The sequence below is a fragment of the Coregonus lavaretus genome (assembly GCF_964263955.1).
Source record: "Coregonus lavaretus genome assembly, chromosome: 3".
NCBI classification, from domain to species: Eukaryota; Metazoa; Chordata; class Actinopteri; order Salmoniformes; family Salmonidae; genus Coregonus; species Coregonus lavaretus.
In genome coordinates this window covers 65598235-65617325 of record NC_139990.1, presented here as the reverse complement: position 1 = coordinate 65617325, position 19091 = coordinate 65598235, and the positions used below count along the sequence as shown (strand labels likewise).

General features: G+C 42.5%; 2 protein-coding genes across 2 annotated transcripts in view; one reads left to right on the top strand and one right to left on the bottom strand.

The window, feature by feature from the left end:
• The window catches only part of LOC311118153 (von Willebrand factor D and EGF domain-containing protein-like), a gene marked incomplete at both ends in the record, with an annotated part of 26130 nt that extends 17124 nt beyond the window's left edge, over positions 1–9006 (top strand). Inside the window, 12 exon segments of the mRNA XM_084157598.1 lie at positions 95–370; positions 627–803; positions 806–1048; positions 2733–2828; positions 7093–7188; positions 7441–7536; positions 7686–7781; positions 7895–7990; positions 8193–8288; positions 8484–8579; positions 8682–8777; positions 8876–9006. Of these exon segments, the coding sequence (XP_084013724.1) occupies positions 95–370; positions 627–803; positions 806–1048; positions 2733–2828; positions 7093–7188; positions 7441–7536; positions 7686–7781; positions 7895–7990; positions 8193–8288; positions 8484–8579; positions 8682–8777; positions 8876–9006 (1595 nt within the window).
• A 1714-nt stretch (positions 9007–10720) lies between these two features.
• Positions 10721–12999, bottom strand: seraf (Schwann cell-specific EGF-like repeat autocrine factor). Its single transcript, XM_084153318.1, has 5 exons — positions 12697–12999; positions 12410–12505; positions 12047–12151; positions 11670–11765; positions 10721–11009 (listed from the first exon to the last, which is right to left on the bottom strand). The coding sequence occupies exons 1-5, from the start codon at positions 12935–12937 to the stop codon at positions 10897–10899; spliced, it is 651 nt and encodes a 216-aa protein (XP_084009444.1). The 5' UTR covers positions 12938–12999; the 3' UTR covers positions 10721–10896.
• Between the last annotated feature and the right edge of the window lie 6092 nt (positions 13000–19091).

The window sequence follows — 19091 nt, the reverse complement described above, 5'->3', positions numbered from 1 at the left end:
TCTCTCTGTGTCTCTCCTCTCAACCCACCATTCTCTCATCAATATATTTATATTGACTGTGAGTAATTATATTCTACCTCCTCTTCTCCTGTAGTGAAATCAGAGCCGTCCAGTGGTAAGGGTGATGACTATGAGCCTATCCATAGAGTGCCCGTGCCCGTACCTGCTGTACCCACTGGAGGTCACCAGGGTTCTGGCACGGTTAAACCATCAGGCCAGGCCCCCTGCTCCAGACAACCCAACATGCTACCCAGGGTGCAGTGCTTCGAGAGCACACACGTGTCCATAGGGTACATCTGTGGACCCTGTCCACCTGGGCTCCATGGCAACGGACACACCTGTAGTAGAAGCACCACAACAGGTGAGAAGGGTCACCTGATCACTTAGCTGATGATTGATAGGGTTAATGTGTTTAGGGGTTATTATAAGGTTATTAAATATCTGGGCTTATATGGGCTTATTCCATCGTTTTATAGCTGGCTCATAGCTGGCTCTTAGTAAAGCTAACTGTTATGCCAATATTATTTAGCTAGATCTTCAGGGTTAGTTGATAGAGGTGATTGAGTTATAATAGCTCTATACAAATCAAGCTCTATCCTCTTAACTTCCAGTGTTTTACAGGACAGGGCCAGTTACCACCAACAGAGAAGATGGACGTCCCCAAGTGACAGAAGACTCCAGTAGGGAAATCACTGGCACCACCTCCAACTCCTCCTCTTCTTCCTCCTTCCAGAAAAGGAGGAAAACTGACGGGCCCTCATCGGGTAGCAAGAGAGTCCCCTCCATGGAGAGAAAGACACCTATTAGCCCCAGGACCAAACTATCACCAGAGTCTCCACCCCCACCAATCACAACAGAGGTCAGAGCAGCAAGGTGGACCTGACCCCTGACCTCAACCACGGGGTCAGATGGGGGTCATCGACTCCCATAGTGACCTGTGCGGACTCGCCCTGCTTCTCCGGTGTGCCCTGTGAGCCCACTGTCTCAGGGTCCTTCAAGTGTGGCCGCTGCCCGTATGGTTACACTGGAGATGGGGTCACCTGCAAAGGTAGCGGTTAGCACTCTTGTTCTTTGGTTTTCATTCATATACAATACCAGTCAAAAGTTTGGGACACACCTACTCATTCAAGGGTTTTTCTTTATTTTTACTATTTTCTACATTGTAGAAAAATAGTGAAGACATCAAAACTATGAAATAACACAAATGGAATGATGTAGGAACCAAAAAAGTGTTAAACAAATCAAAATATATTTTATATTTGAGATTCTTCAAAGTAGCTACACTTTGCCTTGATGACAGCTTTGCACACTCTTGGCATGAGAATACTTTTCCAACAGTCTTGAAGGAGTTCCCACATATGCTGAGCACTTGTTGGCTGCTTTTCCTTCACTCTGCGGTCCAACTCATCCCAAACCATCTCAATTGGGTTGAGGTCGGGTGATTGTGGAGGCCAGGTCATCTGATGCAGCACTCCATCACTCTCCTTCTTGGTCAAATAGCCCTTACACAGCCTGGAGGTGTGTTTTGGGTCATTGTCCTGTTGAAAAACAAATGATAGTCCCACTAAGCGCAAACCAGATGGGATGGCATATCGCTGCAGAATGCTGTGGTAGCCATGCTGGTTAAGTGTGCCTTGAATTCTAAATAAAACATAGACAGTGTCACCAGCAAAGCACCCCCACACCATCACACCTCCTCCTCCATGCTTCATGGTGGGAACCACAAATGCGGAGATCATCCGTTCACCTACTCTGCGTCTCACAAAGACACGGCGGTTGGAACCAAAAATCTCCAATTTGGACTCCAGACCAAAGGACAGATTTCCACCGGTCTAATGTCCATTGCTCGTGTTTCTTGGCCCAAGCAAGTCTCTTCTTCTTATTGGTGTCCTTTAGTAGTGGTTTCTTTGCAGCAATTCGACCATGAAGGCCTGATTCACAGTCTCCTCTGAACAGTTGATGTTGATGCTGTTACTTGAACTCTGTGAAGCATTTATTTGGACTGCAATCTGAGGTGCAGTTAACTCTAATGAATTTATCCTCTGCAGCAGCGGTAACTCTGGGTCTTCCTTTCCTGTGGCGGTCCTCGTAAGGGCCAGTTTCATCATAGCGCTTGATGATTTTTGCGACTGCACTTGAAGAAACATTCAAAGTTCTTGAAATGTTCCGGATTGACTGACCTTCATGTCTTAAAGTAATGATGGACTATCGTTTCTCTTTGCTTATTTGAGCTGTGCTTGCCATAATATGGACTTGGTCTTTTACCAATAGATCTTCTGTATACGACCCCTACCTTGTCACAACAAAACTGATTGGTTCAAATGCATTATAAAGGAAAGAAATTCCCCAAATTAACTTTTAAGAAGGCACACCTGTTAATTGAAATGCATTCCAGGTGACTACCTCATGAAGCTGGTTGAGAGAATGCCAAGAGTGTGCAAAGCTGTCATCAAGCCAAAGGGTGGCTACTTTGAAGAATCTCAAATATAACATATATTTTGATTTGTTTAACACTTTTTTGGTTACTACGTGATTCCATCTGTGTAATTTAATAGTTTTGATGTCTTTACTATTATTCTACAATGTAGAAAATAGTAAAAAATAAAGAAAAACCCTTGAATGAGTAGATGTGTCCAAACTTTTGACTGGTACTGTATTTTTAACATTGAAATCCTTACATGGACATATACTGTAGGTTCCCATGAAACTGTTTGTGGTGTTGTGTATTCCAGCCATGTGCCGGTATCCATGTGGAAGGAATATGGAGTGCTCTCTACCCAACACCTGCACTTGTAAAGAAGGCTATACTGGATATAACTGCCACATAGGTGGGAACAACAGTCAGGGTTGGCCAGTTCATATTCTTATGGCAATTTATTAGATTATATATATATATATGTTTCTTTTTGTTTTTTTTGCGGGGGGGGGGGGGGGGGGGGGGGTAGATCAGCTTTAATATTGCAGATAGATTGTGGCTTCCATCAATGTAATTGTCTGCATCATTTCCAATCCCCCATTTAAAAAAATTACATATATACACTACCAGTCAAAAGTTTGGACACACCTACTCATTCAAGGGTTTTTCTTTATTTTTACTATTTTTTACATTATAGAGTAATAGTGAAGACATCAAAACGATGAAATAACACATATGGAATCATTTAGTAACCAAAAAAGTGTTAAACAAATCAAAATATATTTTATATTTGCGATTCTTCAAATAGCCACCCTTTGCCTTACATTTACATTACATTTTAGTCATTTAGCAGACGCTCTTATCCAGAGCGACTTACAGTTAGTGAGTGCATACATTATTATTATTTTTATTTGTTTTCATACTGGCCCCCCGTGGGAATCAAACCCACAACCCTGGCATTGCAAACGCCATGCTCTACCAACTGAGCTACATCCCTGCCGGCCATTCCCTCCCATACCCTGGACGATGCTGGGCTAATTGTGCGCCGCCCCATGGGTCACCCGGTCGCGGCCGGCTACGACAGAGCCTGGATTCAAACCAGGATCTCTAGTGGCACAGCTAGCACTGCAATGCAGTGCCTTAGACCGCTGCGCCCTCGGGAGCCTTGATGACAGCTTTGCACACTCTTGGCATTCTCTCAACCAGCTTCATGAGGTAGTCACCTGGAATGCATTTCAATTAATAGGTGTCCCTTCTTAAAATTGTATTTGTGGAATTAGCCAATCAGTTGTGTTGTGACAAGGTAGGGGGGATAAACAGAAGATAGCCCTATTTGGTAAAATACCAAGTCCATATTATGGCTAGAACAGGTCAAATAAGCAAAGAGAAATGACAGTCCATCATTACTTGAAGACATGAAGGTCAATCAATCCGGAAATTGTCAAGAACTTTTAAAGTTTCTTCAAGTGCAGTCGCAAAAACCATCAGGTGCTATGATGAAACTGGCTCTCATGAGGACCACCACAGGAATGGAAGACCCAGTTACCTCTGCTGCAGAAGATAAGTTCATTAGAGTTACCAGCCTCAGAAATTGCAGCCCAAATAAATGCTTCACAGAGTTCAAGTCACAGACATCTCAACATCAACTATTCAGAGGTGACTGTGTGAATCAGGCCTTCATGGTTGAATTGCTGCAAATAAAGCACTACTAAAGGACACCCATAAGAAGAAGAGACCTGCTTGGGCCAAGAAACATGAGCAATGGACATTATTCCGGTGGACATTTGTCCTTTGGTCTGGAGTCCAAATTTGAGATTTTGGGTTCCAACCACTGTGTCTTTGTGAGACGCAGAGTAGGTGAACGGATGATCTCCGCATCTGTGGTTCCCACCATGAAGAATGGAGGAGGAGGTGTGATGGTGTGGGGGTGCTTTGCTGGTGACACTGTCTGTGATTTATTTAGAATTCAAGGCACACTTAACCAGCATGGCTACCACAGCATTCTGCAGCGATAGACCATTCCATCTGGTTTGGGCTTAGTGGGACTATCATTTGTTTTTTAACAGGACAATGACCCAACACACCTCCAGGCTGTGTAAGTGCTATTTTACCAAGAAGGAGAGTGATGGAGTGCTGCATCTGTAGCTCAGCTGGTAGAGCACGGCGCTTGTAACGCCAAGGTAGTGGGTTCGATCCCCGGGACCACACGTACACAAAAAAATGTATGCACGCATGACTGTAAGTCGCTTTGGATAAAAGCGTCTGCTAAATGGCATATTATATTATTATTATTATTATGACCTGGCCTCCACAATCACCCGACCTCAACCCAATTGAGATGGTTTGGGATGAGTCGGACGGCAGACTGAAGGAAAAGCAGCCAACAAGTGCTAAGCATATGTGGGATCTCCTTCAAGACTGTTGGAAAAGCATTCCTCATGAAGCTGGTTGAGAAAATGTCAAGTGTGCAAAGCTGTCATCAAGGCAAAGGGTGGCTACTTTGAAGAATCTCAAATATAAAATATATTTTGATTTGTTTAACAATTTTTTGGTTACTACATGATTTTGATGTCTTCACTATTATTCTACAATGTAGAAATGAGTAAAAATAAAGAAAAACACTTGAATGGTGTGTCCAAACTTTTGACTGGTACAGTATATACAGTGCCTTTGGAAAGGCCCCTTGACTTTTTCCACATTTTGTTACGTTACAGCCTTATTCTAAAATTGATTAATTGTTTTTTTTCCCCCTCATCAATCTACACACGATACCCCATAATGACAAAGCAAAAACAGTTTTTTAAAAAATGTTTGCCAATTTATTAACAAAAAAAACTGAAATATCACATATACATAAGTATTCAGACCCTTTACTCAGTACTTTGTTGAAGCACCTTTGGCAGCAATTACAGCATCAAGTCTTCTTGGATATGACGCTACAAGCTTGGCACACCTGTATTTGGGGAGATTCTCCCATTATTTTCTGCAGATCCTCTCAAGCTCTGTCAGGTTGGATGGGGAGCATTGCTGAACAGCTATTTTCAGGTCTCTCCAGAGATGTTCGATCAGGTTCAAGTCCAGGCTCTGGCTGAGCCACTCAAAGACATTTAGAGACTTGTCCCGAAGCCACTCCTGCATTGTCTTGGCTGTGTGCTTAGGGTCGTTGTCCTGTTGGAAGGTGAACCTTCGCTCTGGAGCAGGTTTTCATCAAGGATCTCTCTGTACTTTGCTCCGTTCATCTTTGCCTCGATCCTGACTAGTCTCCCAGTCCCTGCCGCTGAAAAACATCCCTACAGCATGATGCTGCCACCACCATGTTTCACCGTAGGGATGGTGCCAGGTTTCCTCCAGATGTGACGCTTGGCATTCAGGCCAAAGAGTTCAATCTTGGTTTCATCAGACCAGATAATCTTCTTTCTCATGGTCTGAGAGTCTTTAGGTCCCTTTTGGCAAACTCCAAGCGGGCTTTCATGTGCCTTTTACTGAGGAGTGGCTTCCGTCTGGCCACTCTACCATAAAGGCCTGATTGGTAGAGTGCTACAGAGATGGTTGTCCTTCTGGAAGGTGCTCTCTACCGATCTCCACAGAGGAATTCTAGAGCTCTGTCAGAGTGACCATCAGGTTCTTGGTCACCTCCCTGACCAAGGCCCTACTCCCCCAATTGCTCAGTTTGGCCAGGCGACCAGATCTAGGAAGAGTCTTGGTGGTTCCAAACATCTTCCATTTAAGAATGATGGAGGCCACTGTGTTCTTGGGGACTTTCAATGCTGCAGTGATTTTTTGGTACCCTTCCCCAGATCTGTGCCTCAACAGAATCCTGTCTCGGATCTCTACGGACAATTCCTTCGACCTCATGGCTTGGTTTTTGCTCTGACATGCACTGTCAACTGTGGGACCTTATATAGACAGGTGTGTGCCTTTCCAAATCATGTCCAATCAATTGAATTTACCACAGGCGGACTCCAATCAAGTTGTAGAAACATCTCAAGGATGATCAATGGAAACAGTACCTGCACCTGAGCTCAATTTCGAGTCTCATAGCAAAGGGGCTGAATACTTATGTAAATAAGGTATTTCTGTTTTTAATTTTTAATAAATTAGCAAAAATGTAATTATGTCATTATGGGGTATTGTGTGTAGATTGCTGAGGAAATTGTTTTATTTAATCAATTTTAGAATAAGACTGCAACGTAACAAAATGTGGAAAAAGTCAAGGGGTCTGAATTCTTTCTGAAGGCAATGTATATATATATATATATATATATATATTTTTTTTTTTTTCCCCTAACCCTACCACCCCTCCCCTAATTGGAGTAAACTAATGGACAACAACTCTTAGGCTTCTACTTCCATCTTATACGTACTATATACATTTTACGGACACAGTATAGTTTACAATAGTTATCTTTTGTTTTTTTTTAGTCCCATCCTTCAGCTCCACTCAACCCCCCCCCCCCCCCCCCATCTATCTCTGAACACCATCCAGTTTTGATTTCTATTTGCCATATATTTTTCAACTGTACTGTGATGTTTCACAAAAGTTCTGAACCTTTCTGTTCTTATGGCTTTTTATGAGAGTTACAAAATAACTTCTGCAAAAATGCCTGTAAATTAGAATAAGTTGTTTTCAGTTACACATAGAAGTTGTAGATTCTATTAACCTTCTACCTTCTTAGCTGTCTGCCGACCGGACTGCAAGAACCATGGGAAGTGTGTCAGGCCAAATGTGTGTGTCTGTCCCGTGGGCTACAGCGGACCAACATGTGAGGAAGGTAAACATATCATCCCACACATATTTGAACTCTAACTATGTACTGTATATCCTGGCCCCAAATCGGTTTGTGCTATCTTGCCAACTCATTGTCACTCATTGTGTGGCTTGACAATGATGTAATAGGAGTTGGCAAGATAGCACAAACAGATCTGGGTCAAGGCTATATGTTCTCCATTGTACATATTGTACTGTAAATATTCTCATTTTCTTACTGGATGCTCTGTACACCTCTTGGTTGCTGTGTTTGTAGCTAACTGTGAGCCGTCTTGCCAGCATGGCGGAACCTGTCTGGCCAGGAATCTCTGCACCTGTCCTTACGGTTACGTTGGACCAAGATGTGAAATCAGTGAGAGCTCATTCAATCCATTTTATCCTTTCTGGCATATACTGTATCATGTTTCCCTACAATTATCTGCTTGCCTAAAAAAAACGGAATGTGTGTATAGGGGTTAGGATTTGTCATGTGTAACTGTGTCTGTGTGTGTCTCTGTTCAGTGGTGTGCAACAGGCACTGTGAAAACGGAGGGGAGTGTATTTCTCCCGATGTGTGTAAGTGCAAGTCTGGCTGGTACGGACCAACATGTAACTCAGGTAACTCCAATCAACACCACATGTTTCTACTTAGAAGCCCATGCCGAATATATCTCTTTTTGACAACAGTATGTTTAGCTATGGGCTAAATATTCCATTGTATTCATCTCCAGCTGTCTGCAATCCAGTGTGTTTGAATGGTGGGACTTGTATCAAACCCAACATCTGCACCTGTCCCAGTGGCTTCTATGGCTCCCAATGTCAGATTGGTAAGAATAGGTGTCATATTGACAATCAATAACCTCAATTGATTATGAGACATTCTACTGTTCTCCTAATAGTGTTTTTTTTTGTTTTTTTTTGTTTTTTGTGATTGATCCGTCAATTTGCACAGAAGTCTATTGCATGGTGGTACTTTGGTTTAGTGAGATATTACTGTAGGTGTATCACTGTGTGTGTTGCGCCCTCCAGCTGTGTGCAGCCCTCCCTGTAAGAACGGAGGTCAGTGTATGAGGAACAACGTGTGCTCCTGCCCCGAGGGCTACACAGGGAAGAGGTGTCAGAAGAGTAAGTGCCACTGCCACCCAACACAACCAGACACCCCACATCACTGTCTATGCATGCAGTATTAAATGGTTCTAGGCCCTATACCAACGTAAATACATGTGATAGAACCTAATTGTAATAACCCTGTAGCGAGCTAGTAAGTACATGCAGTTATGTTAATTGAGCCAAAAATGCATGTTGCGTTGTGTCTTTCAGGTGTGTGTGACCCCATGTGCATGAACAAGGGGAAGTGTGTGGGGCCCAACTCCTGCTCCTGTGCCTCTGGGTGGAGGGGGAAGAGGTGTAACATTCGTGAGTGAGAACATAATGTACAACCACTGTTAACCTGAACCTGTCCTCATGTAAACATGCCTTGACAATGCTAAACATCTCTATGTGTGTGTGTGTATTTAGCCGTGTGCCTGCAGAAGTGTAAGAACGGTGGTGAGTGTGTGGGACCCAACACCTGCCATTGTCCCACGGGATGGGAAGGCCTGCAGTGTCAGTCCGGTGAGTCCTATTGCTGCCAAGTTTCAATACATAGATATATACTTTTATCCTGTACTTATATTGAGTTCTATACTGTCCTCCATCTGCCTGACGCACAGCCATCTGTAAGCAGAGATGTCTCAATGGGGGAAGGTGTGTCCTGCCCAACTTCTGCCACTGCCGCAACGGGTACACTGGCGTCACCTGTGGGTTAAAGGTGAGCATTGGGTCACAGTTGGATGTTTATTAACAGTTGTTTTTTTTTGGGGGGGGGGAGATTGTGTACTGTAAAACCTCTTTGCTATTTTGTAGGCCCCTCTTGCATAAGGGAAATTACTGAAGATGCAGAAGTTTTACAAAATACACAGCGCAACAGAAGAGAAGAGTCCTTATTAGGCAGTCTGTGATCATGGAGTGTGTGTGCTTGTATATGTGTGTGTGTGTGTGTGTGTTTGTGTGTGTGCTTGTGTGTGTGTGTGTGTGTTCGTGCGTGTTATTGTGTGTGTGTGCGTGTGCATGTGTGTGTATCTTTGTACATTAACAGGGACTGGATATATTGCACGTATCTAATTGTCCCTGTTTTGTTGCTACCTCAATGCTCAAGGTAGCACATTAATATAAAGCCCTAGCATAAGAAATGCATAACATATTAATTAACAATGCATTATACTGTCTTAAACACTGCATATCCATTCAGAATCGTGTTGATATCTCAAAAGCTACGTTTACACAGGCAGCCCAAGTCTGATATTTTCCCACTAATTGGTGTTTTGACCAATCAGATCAGCTGTTTTGACAATAATTGGGCAAAAGATCAGAAATGTGCTGCCTGTGTAAACGCAGCCAAACTATGTAATCTAACATAGACATTCATTCATGTATTTTAATGCATACAAATGTGTTTTATAGTCCTTATCCTAGGCTTTTATACAAAAGTGTTACTGCACACAGTATTACGTTAGAGTAAGAGAAGAGAATCCGATGAAAAACTAGTTGATGGTTTATTGAAGAACAATCTAGATTTATAAGATATTAATACCCACTTTTCTATTTGTTTTGTTGTTCCTTGTTATTCATTTGACCAAAGTTTTTTCCGCTCTGGTTTATTGTGGTACTGAAAGTGTATTTTTGCCTAAACTGTTGTGCACTGTTGTTTTACACTTAATATGTATGGAGAAATAATACTATTCTTCTTTATGCATCACACCTGCCTTGGAAATGTTATTAGCTTGTTTGATTTTTAGGTCCACTTGTCTGCAATTGTTTTGTAACTGTTGACGAGATCTGTTATAAGTATCAATTCAGATATACTTGATTACTTTTGTACATTATACTGTACATACACTACCAGTCCAAATTTGGACACACCTACTCATTCCAGGGTTTTTCTTTATTTTTACTATTTTCTACATTGTAGAAAGAGTGTGCAAAGCTGTCATCAAGGCAAAGGGTGGCTATTTGAAGAATCTCAAATATAAAATATATTTTGATTTGTTTAACACTTTTTTGGTTACTACATGATTCCATATGTGTTATTTCATAGTTTTGATGTCTTCACTATTATTCTACAATGTAAAAAATTGTGAAAATAAAGAAAATCCCTTGAATTAGTAGGTGTGTCCAAATTTTTGACTGGTACTGTAGGTCAAAACATTCATTATTTTAACACTTAAACCTCATTGTTGTAAATCACGCATATGGAAACAAAATAAAAAGTGATTGTGTAATTTGCTGTAAGTAACATGTTGACTGGTTCAAATACAATACAGTAGGGGCTGGACATACACTTTTGTAACAGTTTAGTTATACTATTAATTAGCTACAGTATATTGTTAGTAAAAGCAGTTCGCTAAGTGTTGTTTTACTGTAAATCATCTGACTGCATGATAAGAAATGATTTCAAAAGAAAATAACAATAAACCTTGTATCCACTTTTTATTCATTATATAGCACAAACACAAAATTGTATAGTAGATATTAAGTTAACAGTCAAATGTTATCGTTAACACAAAAATCTGTGGTTCTTTAAAAAAACATTTACAAAAGGCTGAGAGACAATATCTAAAGCACCGGATTTGGAATGAATACGGTTGTACATGGCCTCTGACTGGTCCTCTTTGACCTCTGACCCCCTATAGGGTTAAAACACCTTCTTCCTCTCCTCACAGCGTGGTCCAGAGTAAGGAGGGCGACAGCGGCACGTATCGGGAGACACACACTTGCCTCCATTCAGACAGGGCTGGTGACACACAGCTGCAAGATAGAGAGAGAGGGGAAAGAGACAGAGGGAGGGGGAAATAAGAAAAATAGATGTTACATTAAGAAAGAAAGGAAGGAGGGCTCATTATGTACTCTGGTGGCCTCTTCACATCTGGGGAAAGACCACTCTGAGAACAAAATCTCAAAACAGTCATTTTCAACAGATATCTCACATTGACAGGTTTCTCACTTTCTCACACACTTCTGTTTATAATTTCTTAATTTGCTGACAGTCTGATTTATACTTGTTATTCTTTAGCATGCCTGATTAACTTCTCTGCCATCTATTGTTTGACCCAAGTGTGTCAGTGTGTTACAAAGTAACACACTTGACACACATCCAGAACAGATTAGTGATTAGGCTCCAGTTACGGGTTATACATTTATTTGGCCTGTTGCCTGTATCTGTGTAAGTGTGTCTGCTAGTGTGTGCATAATGTACCGTGTTTGTGTGTCTGTTGGGATGAGAGTAAGAAAGTGCATGTCTGAAAATGTGTATACTGTATGTTGGTTGTGTGCCAAATCTGTGAGAGTTTATGAGAGTGAACTGTGTGTATATGTGTCTCAAATTTTACATTACATTTTAGTCATTTAGCAGACGTTCTTATCCAGAGCGACTTACAGTTAGTGCATTCGTCTTAAGATCTCACTCACCAGTGTGGCAGGCTCCACCCAGCCAGCCCTCTGGACAGCTGCAGATTCCTGGGGCCACACAGCTGCCCCCGTTCCTGCACCCCTGGGGACAGATCGCTGGGGAAACATCGCAACAATGCATTCTCAACATTCTGGGAACCAATAAATCAAAACCTTTGGCCATGTGAAGCGTTTTCTTTGTCCCATTCGAGCGTAATTAAATAAACTATTTTGTATTGTTTTAGTACGTGTGAAGGTATCTTGGCATTGCAATGAAGTTGTCAGAGGGTTCCGGAGAGGATTTATATGCTACTGTTGATTAATAGGCCAGCTGAGCAACCAGTCTCACTGCTGGTTTCACCTCTGTGTGGATTAGGCTAATTAGGATGTAAACAAACCCTCTTGGCATTTGGAGCCGGTCCAGCTGGAGGGACAGATGCACTTGGCCACTCCGTTCACAGCGATGCAGTCGCCACCGTTCCAGCATCCACTATCACATTTCACTGGAAAAGACAGACATAAAATCAAATCATCCACTTACCTCCCCATGTCCATGTTCATAACCTTTTACTATAGGACTAAGTCTTAACTCCCCACCCTTGTCCAACCACACTCTCTAAATAAAACATATTAGGTTACTTGTACTAGCCTCCTGTAGTTACCAATACATAGATATTATTACAATATTTACTCAGATTTTTAACATTAACCAAGCACCAACATACTGTATATCTAAAAGGTTAACAGAATTAGATAAGTACCTTTATGACAATATTTTCCTCCAAATCCAGAAGGACATCTGCATTTCCCAGGGCGAAGGCACTCTCCTCCATTCTTACATTTGGGATAGCAGTTAGCTGTTCAAAACAACAGGCAATATATTCATCAGCACTCATCCAGTAAGTCATGCAAATTTTACATACATGTTGTGATGAAAAAATATATGATATACATATTTCATATATTCTTCAATGCATCACTTTTCTTTTCTAGTTTGGCTATTTTGTTTTCTGTCTCCTTTCTAGGCAAATATAAATTGTAACATCACCATACTGGCAGGTATCTCCCTCATAGCCGCGAGAGCAGAAGCAGGTGTTGTTTCGGATGCAGATGCCAGCATGTTGGCACGGAGGGTCGCACGTCGCTTTGAGGTCAAAAACAAACGGCACCGCCACCCCTCGCGGAGCGTCGGAGCGCGCTAAGCAGATGCCTACAAACGCAACCAAGCAGGCCAGCAGCGCGAGGTCCATCTTTATCGACGCGGGAAAGCAGCAGCGAGCGAGCCCCATCCTCTTCACTTCGTGAACAATGGGAACTGGGATTGAAACGAGGTTCTTCGAGCATGGACTTCCTCAAGGCTTCTCTCCACGTCGCCCCCACTTATGCACAGAGAAACTACAGCAGAGGTTAGTCAGTCGAGAGAAAGGGTATAGAGAGGACGGGACCTATGTGAAGCTAGCCACAATATCGATGAACAACAATAGTGGAATTTGCGGCTAGGCTTCAAAATAAAAGTTCCTCACTGAAAGTGACGCAAACGGATACAAATAGTGCCTTTCATGACATATTTGGACCCGCTAATTCTAAACAAGGTTGGATTGTTGTTATATAACTTTCAAATCGATACAATAATTAATTAATTTGACAATATGCAATAAAACTGTTGAAATCCGACTGTAGATGTATGTACACTACATGGTCAAAAGTATGTGGACAACTACTCTTCGAACATCTCATTACATTAATTAATATTAATATGGAGTTGGTTCCCCCTTTGCTGCTATAACAGCCTCCACTCGTCTGGGAAGGCTTTCCACTAGATGTTGGAACATTACTGCATGGACTTGCTTCCATTCAGCCACAAGAGCATTAGTGAGGTCAGGCACTGATGTTGGGCGATTAGGCCTGGCTCGCAGTTGGCGTTCCAATTCATCCCAAAGGTGTTCGATGGGGTTGAGGTCAGGGCTCTGTTCAGGCCAGTCAAGTTCTTCCACAATGATCTCAACAAACCATTTCTGTATTGACCTCGCTTTGTGCAAGGGGTCATTGTCATGCTGAAACAGGAAAGGGCCTTCCCCAAACTGTTGCCACAAAGTTGGAAGCACAGAATCGTCTAGAATGTCATTGTATGCTGTAGCGTTAAGATTTCCCTTCACTGGAACTAAGGTGCCAAGCCCGTCCCATGAAAAACAGCCCCAGACCATTATTCCTCCTCCACCAAACTTTACAGTTGGCACTTTGTATTCGGGTAGTCCGACGAACAAATCTGGGTTTGGCAGATGCCAATTTGACGAACTGACTTGTTGGAAAGGTGGCATCCTATGACGGTGCCACATTGAAAGTCACTGAGCTCTTCAGTACTGGCCATGCTACTGCCAATGTTTGTCTATGGAGATTACATGGCGGTGTGCTCAATTTTATACACCTGTCAGCAACGGGTGTTGCTGAAATAGCCGAATCCACTAATTTGAAGGGGTGTCCACATACCTTTCGCATATATGCACTGTATGGCCTTACCTATGGTGTGCACCTATGAAATGAGATACATGTATCTGCCTACTCAGTGACACCCACAGAACAAAACTGTGTAGAGCTTACACAAATATTAGCGTCATGACAACAACCTCTCCCTCAACAGCAAGACAAAGGAGCTGATCGTGGACTACAGGAAACGGAGGGGCAAGCACGCACCCATCCACATCGATGAGGCTGTAGTGGAGCGGGTTGAGAGCTTCAAGTTCCTCTGCGTCCACATCACTAAGGAATTAACATGGTCCACACACACCCACAAAGATGTGAAGAGGGCACGACAGCGCCTCTTCCCCCTTAGGAGGCTGAAAAGATTTGGCATGGGCCCTCAGATCCTCAAAAAGTTCTACAACTGCACCATTGAGAGAATCTTGACTGGCTGCATCACCGCTTGCTACGTCAACTGCAAGGCACCTGACCGCAAGACACTACACAGGGTGGTGAGTACGGCCCAGTACATCACTGGGGCCGAGTTCCCTGCCATTCAGGACCTCTATACCAGGTGGTGTCAGGAGAAGGCCCAAAGAATTGTTAAAGACTCCAGCCACCCAAGCCATAGACTGTTCTTTCTGCTACCGCATGGCAAGCGGTAAGTCTGGAACATTTTACATTTACATTTTAGTAATTTAGCCGATGCTCATATCCAGAGTGACTTACAGTTAGTGCATTAATCTTAAGATAGCTAGGTGGGACAACAACATATCACCGTCATAGTACATTTCTCCTCAGTAAATTAGCTATCAGCAAAGCTGGGGGAGGGGGGGGTGCAAGGGGGGGGTGCTGTGGGATTATTTAAGATACTCTTCGAAGAGGTAGGGTTTCAGATGTTTTCGGAAGATGGGCAGGGACTGCTATCCTAGCTTCAGGGGGAAGCTGGTTCCACCATTGGGGTGCCAGGACAGAGAAGAGCTTGGACTGGGCTGAGCGGGAGCTGCCCTCCCATAGGGGTGGGAGGGCCAAGAGACCAGAGGTGGCAGAACGGAGTACTTGGGTTGGGGTGTAGGGTTTGAGCATAGCCTAAAGGTAGGGAGGGGCAGTTCCTCTTGCTGCTCCGTAGGCAAGTACCATAGTCTTTTAGTGGATGCGATCTTCGACTGGAAGCCAGTGGGGTGTGCAGAGGAGCAGTGTGTCATGGGAGGACTTGGGAAAGTTGAACACCAGGTGGGCTGCAGCGTTCTGGATAAGTTGCAGGGGTTTGATGGCAAAAGCGGGGAGCCCAGCCAACAGCAAGTTGCAGTAGTCCAGACGGGAGACGAAAAGTGCCTGGATTAGGACCTGCGCCGCTTCCTGTGTGAGGTAGGATCGTACTCTACGGATGTTGTTGAGCATGATCCTGCAGGAGCGTGTCACTGCTTTGATGTTTGCAGAGAAGGACAGGGTGTTGTCCAGGGTCATGCTAAGGTTCTTTGGAGGGGGACACCATGGAGTTGTCAACCGTGATGGAGAAGTCTTGGAGCGGGCAGGCCTTCCCCTGGAGGAAGAGCAGCTCTGTCTTGTCAAGGTGGAGCTTGAGGTAGTTGACCGACATCCAAGCTGAGATATCTGCCAGGCACGCAGAGATATGTGTCGCCACCTGGTTGTCAGAAGGGGAGAAGGATAAAGATAGTTGTGTCATCCACATAGCAATGATAGGAGAGACCATGTGAGGATATGACAGAGCCGAGTGACTTGGTATATATAGAGAAGAGGAGAGGGCCTAGAACCGAGCCCTGGAGGACACCAGTAGTGAGAATATGTGGTGCAGACACAGATCCTCTTCACGTCACCTGGTAGGAGTGTCCTGCCAGGTAGGATGCAATCAAAAAGTGTGCAGAGCCTGAGATGCCCAGCCCTGAGAGGGTGGAGAGGAGGACCCTGAACAGCTTCTACCCCCAAGCCATAAGACTGCTAAACAAGACTACTAAATAGCTAATCAAATGGCTACCCACTGCTGCTACTGTCTGTTATCTATACTGTTGCCTAGTCACTTTACAGTAACCCTATCTATATATACATAGCTACCTCAATTACCTCGTACCCCTGCACATCAACTCGGTACTGGTACTCCCTGTATATAGCCATGTTATTTTTACTCGTCATTGTTATTGTTATTCACTCTGTATTTATTCCTTGTGTCACTACTTCTATTTTTTATTGTATCTTGTATCTTTAACTCTGCATTTCACTGTTTGTCTACACCTGTTGTTTATGTGACAAATAACATTTGATTAGATTTTATTATATATATGTAAACTCTACAGTTGTAATATGTGGGTGTCACTGAGTATGCTGATACCCAATTTCATGGGCGCACACTCCATAGTTAAGGCTGTACAGTCCAATATGAATGAATGTTCAATACGCACAATAGTTTGACTGAGGAGGTGATTTGCCACAATCAAAGTCCTGCAATAAGACGCTAATATTTTTGATTCCAACACCATCATCAAGTTTGCTGACGACACGACGGTAGCAAGACTGATAACCAATGACGAAAATGTTTTTAAAAGGTATAATCTTCGTAAATTATATCATAGGTAGGACTGGTGGATCGCACATGCAGCTAACAAAAACATATGGAAATGTCTGCTCTACCCAAAATTACAACCAAATAATTGCAGCTTTACCACAAAAATGGAAGAGGAAAGTGGAAGGGGGAAAAAGTAAGGAACTTGTCTGTCGGCCTTGCATTAAAGAACATAATTGGTTAAAGAAAATTGTGATAAATAAAAAAGTATACCAGTTTCATTTAAGGACCTATTGCAAAATAGTTGGGAAGAGATTTCTGACGTAACGATTCCATGGCATAGTGTTTATGAACTGATGCGCGAAACGACGCCGGATTCAAAACGTATAATTTTTCAATTTCAATTATTATATAAAATTCTTGCTACCAATAGAATGTTATTTATATGGGGGATACAATCTTCCCAGCTCTGCAGATTTTGCTGTGAAGAGACAGAATCATTAGATCATTTGTTTTGGTACTGTCCATTTGTAGCTTGTTTTTGGACACAGGTCCAGGAATGGCTAAAGGATTGCAATACTTACCTGGAGCTAACCCTGCAGATAGCACTACTGGGTGATCTGAAAAGTCATAGTCAATCGATCAATAATATAATAATACTTTTAGCAACAACAACAAATATTTTCAATTGCAATCTGTAGAAACAATGAGAATAGAAGGGTTCAGAACTTTTGTAAAACATCACAGTACAGTTGAAAAATATATGGCAAATAGAAATCCTATATGGATGGTGTTAAGAGATAGATGGGTGGTGTTGAATGGAGTTGAAGGATGGGACTAATAACAACTAACAACAACTAATAACAACAAGATAACTAATGTAAAGCATACTATATCCATAATAAGTATATAGGTTATAGGTTGAGAGCTTTTGTGAAAGAGCACAGTTAGAAAGATATGGCATATAGAAGCAAACCGGATGGACATCATAAAAATGATTGGAGAGGTTGAGGGTAGAGGAAGTTCATGAGTAAAAACAAACAAAATATAATTATTGTAAAATTGACTGTGTCCATAAAATGTATATAGTATGTATAAGCTGGAAGTAGAGGCCTAAGCATTGTTGTTCACTAGTTTACTCCAATTAGGGAAGGGGTGGTGGGGTTGGAAAGTAATAAATGGAAATATATATTTTTTAAAAGATATTATATGTATATATATATATATATATATGTATTTATATGTATGTGTATGTATATATATATATATATATATATATATATATATATATATATATATATATACAGTGGGGGGAAAAAGTATTTAGTCAGCCACCAATTGTGCAAGTTCTCCCACTTAAAAAGATGAGAGAGGCCTGTAATTTTCATCACAGGTACACGCAACTATGACAGACAAAAATGAGAAAAAAAATCCAGAAAATCACATTGTAGGATTTTTTATGAATTTATTTGCAAATTATGGTGGAAAATAAGTATTTGGTCAATAACAAAAGTTTCTCAATACTTTGTTATATACCCTTTGTTGGCAATGACACAGGTCAAACGTTTTCTGTAAGTCTTCACAAGGTTTTCACACATTGTTGCTGGTATTTTGGCCCATTCCTCCATGCAGATCTCCTCTAGAGCAGTGATGTTTTGGGGCTGTCGCTGGGCAACACAGACTTTCAACTCCCTCCAAAGATTTTCTATGGGGTTGAGATCTGGAGACTGGCTAGGCCACTCCAGGACCTTGAAATGCTTCTTACGAAGCCACTCCTTCGTTGCCCGGGCGGTGTGTTTGGGATCATTGTCATGCTGAAAGACCCAGCCACGTTTCATCTTCAATGCCCTTGCTGATGGAAGGAGGTTTTCACTCGAAATCTCACGATACATGGCCCCATTCATTCTTTCCTTTACACGGATCAGTCGTCCTGGTCCCTTTGCAGAAAAACAGCCCCAAAGCATGATGTTTCCACCCCCATGCTTCACAGTAGGTATGGTGTTCTTTGGATGCAACTCAGTATTCTTTGTCCTCCAAACACGACGAGTTGAGTTTTACCAAAAAGTTCTATTTTGGTTTCATCTGACCATATGACATTCTCCCAATCCTCTTCTGGATCATCCAAATGCACTCTAGCAAACTTCAGACGGGCCTGGACATGTACTGGCTTAAGCAGGGGGACACGTCTGGCACTGCAGGATTTGAGTCCCTGGCGGCGTAGTGTGTTACTGATGGTAGGCTTTGTTACTTTGGTCCCAGCTCTCTGCAGGTCATTCACTAGGTCCCCCCGTGTGGTTCTGGGATTTTTGCTCACCGTTCTTGTGATCATTTTGACCCCACGGGGTGAGATCTTGCGTGGAGCCCCAGATCGAGGGAGATTATCAGTGGTCTTGTATGTCTTCCATTTCCTAATATTTGCTCCCACAGTTGATTTCTTCAAACCAAGCTGCTTACCTATTGCAGATTCA

What these genes read in the sequence shown, in the direction of transcription:
- seraf (XM_084153318.1), bottom strand. Translation starts at nt 12,937, where the DNA reads ATGGGGCTCGCTCGCTGCTGCTTTCCCGCGTCGATAAAGATGGACCTC. An exon ending in GGGAGATACCTGCCAGTATG is followed by an intron (nt 12,506 to 12,696) that starts GTGATGTTACAA and finishes TGTTTTGAACAG; the next exon opens with CTAACTGCTATCCCAAATGT. An exon ending in GGGTGGAGCCTGCCACACTG is followed by an intron (nt 11,010 to 11,669) that starts GTGAGTGAGATC and finishes TCTATCTTGCAG; the next exon opens with CTGTGTGTCACCAGCCCTGT.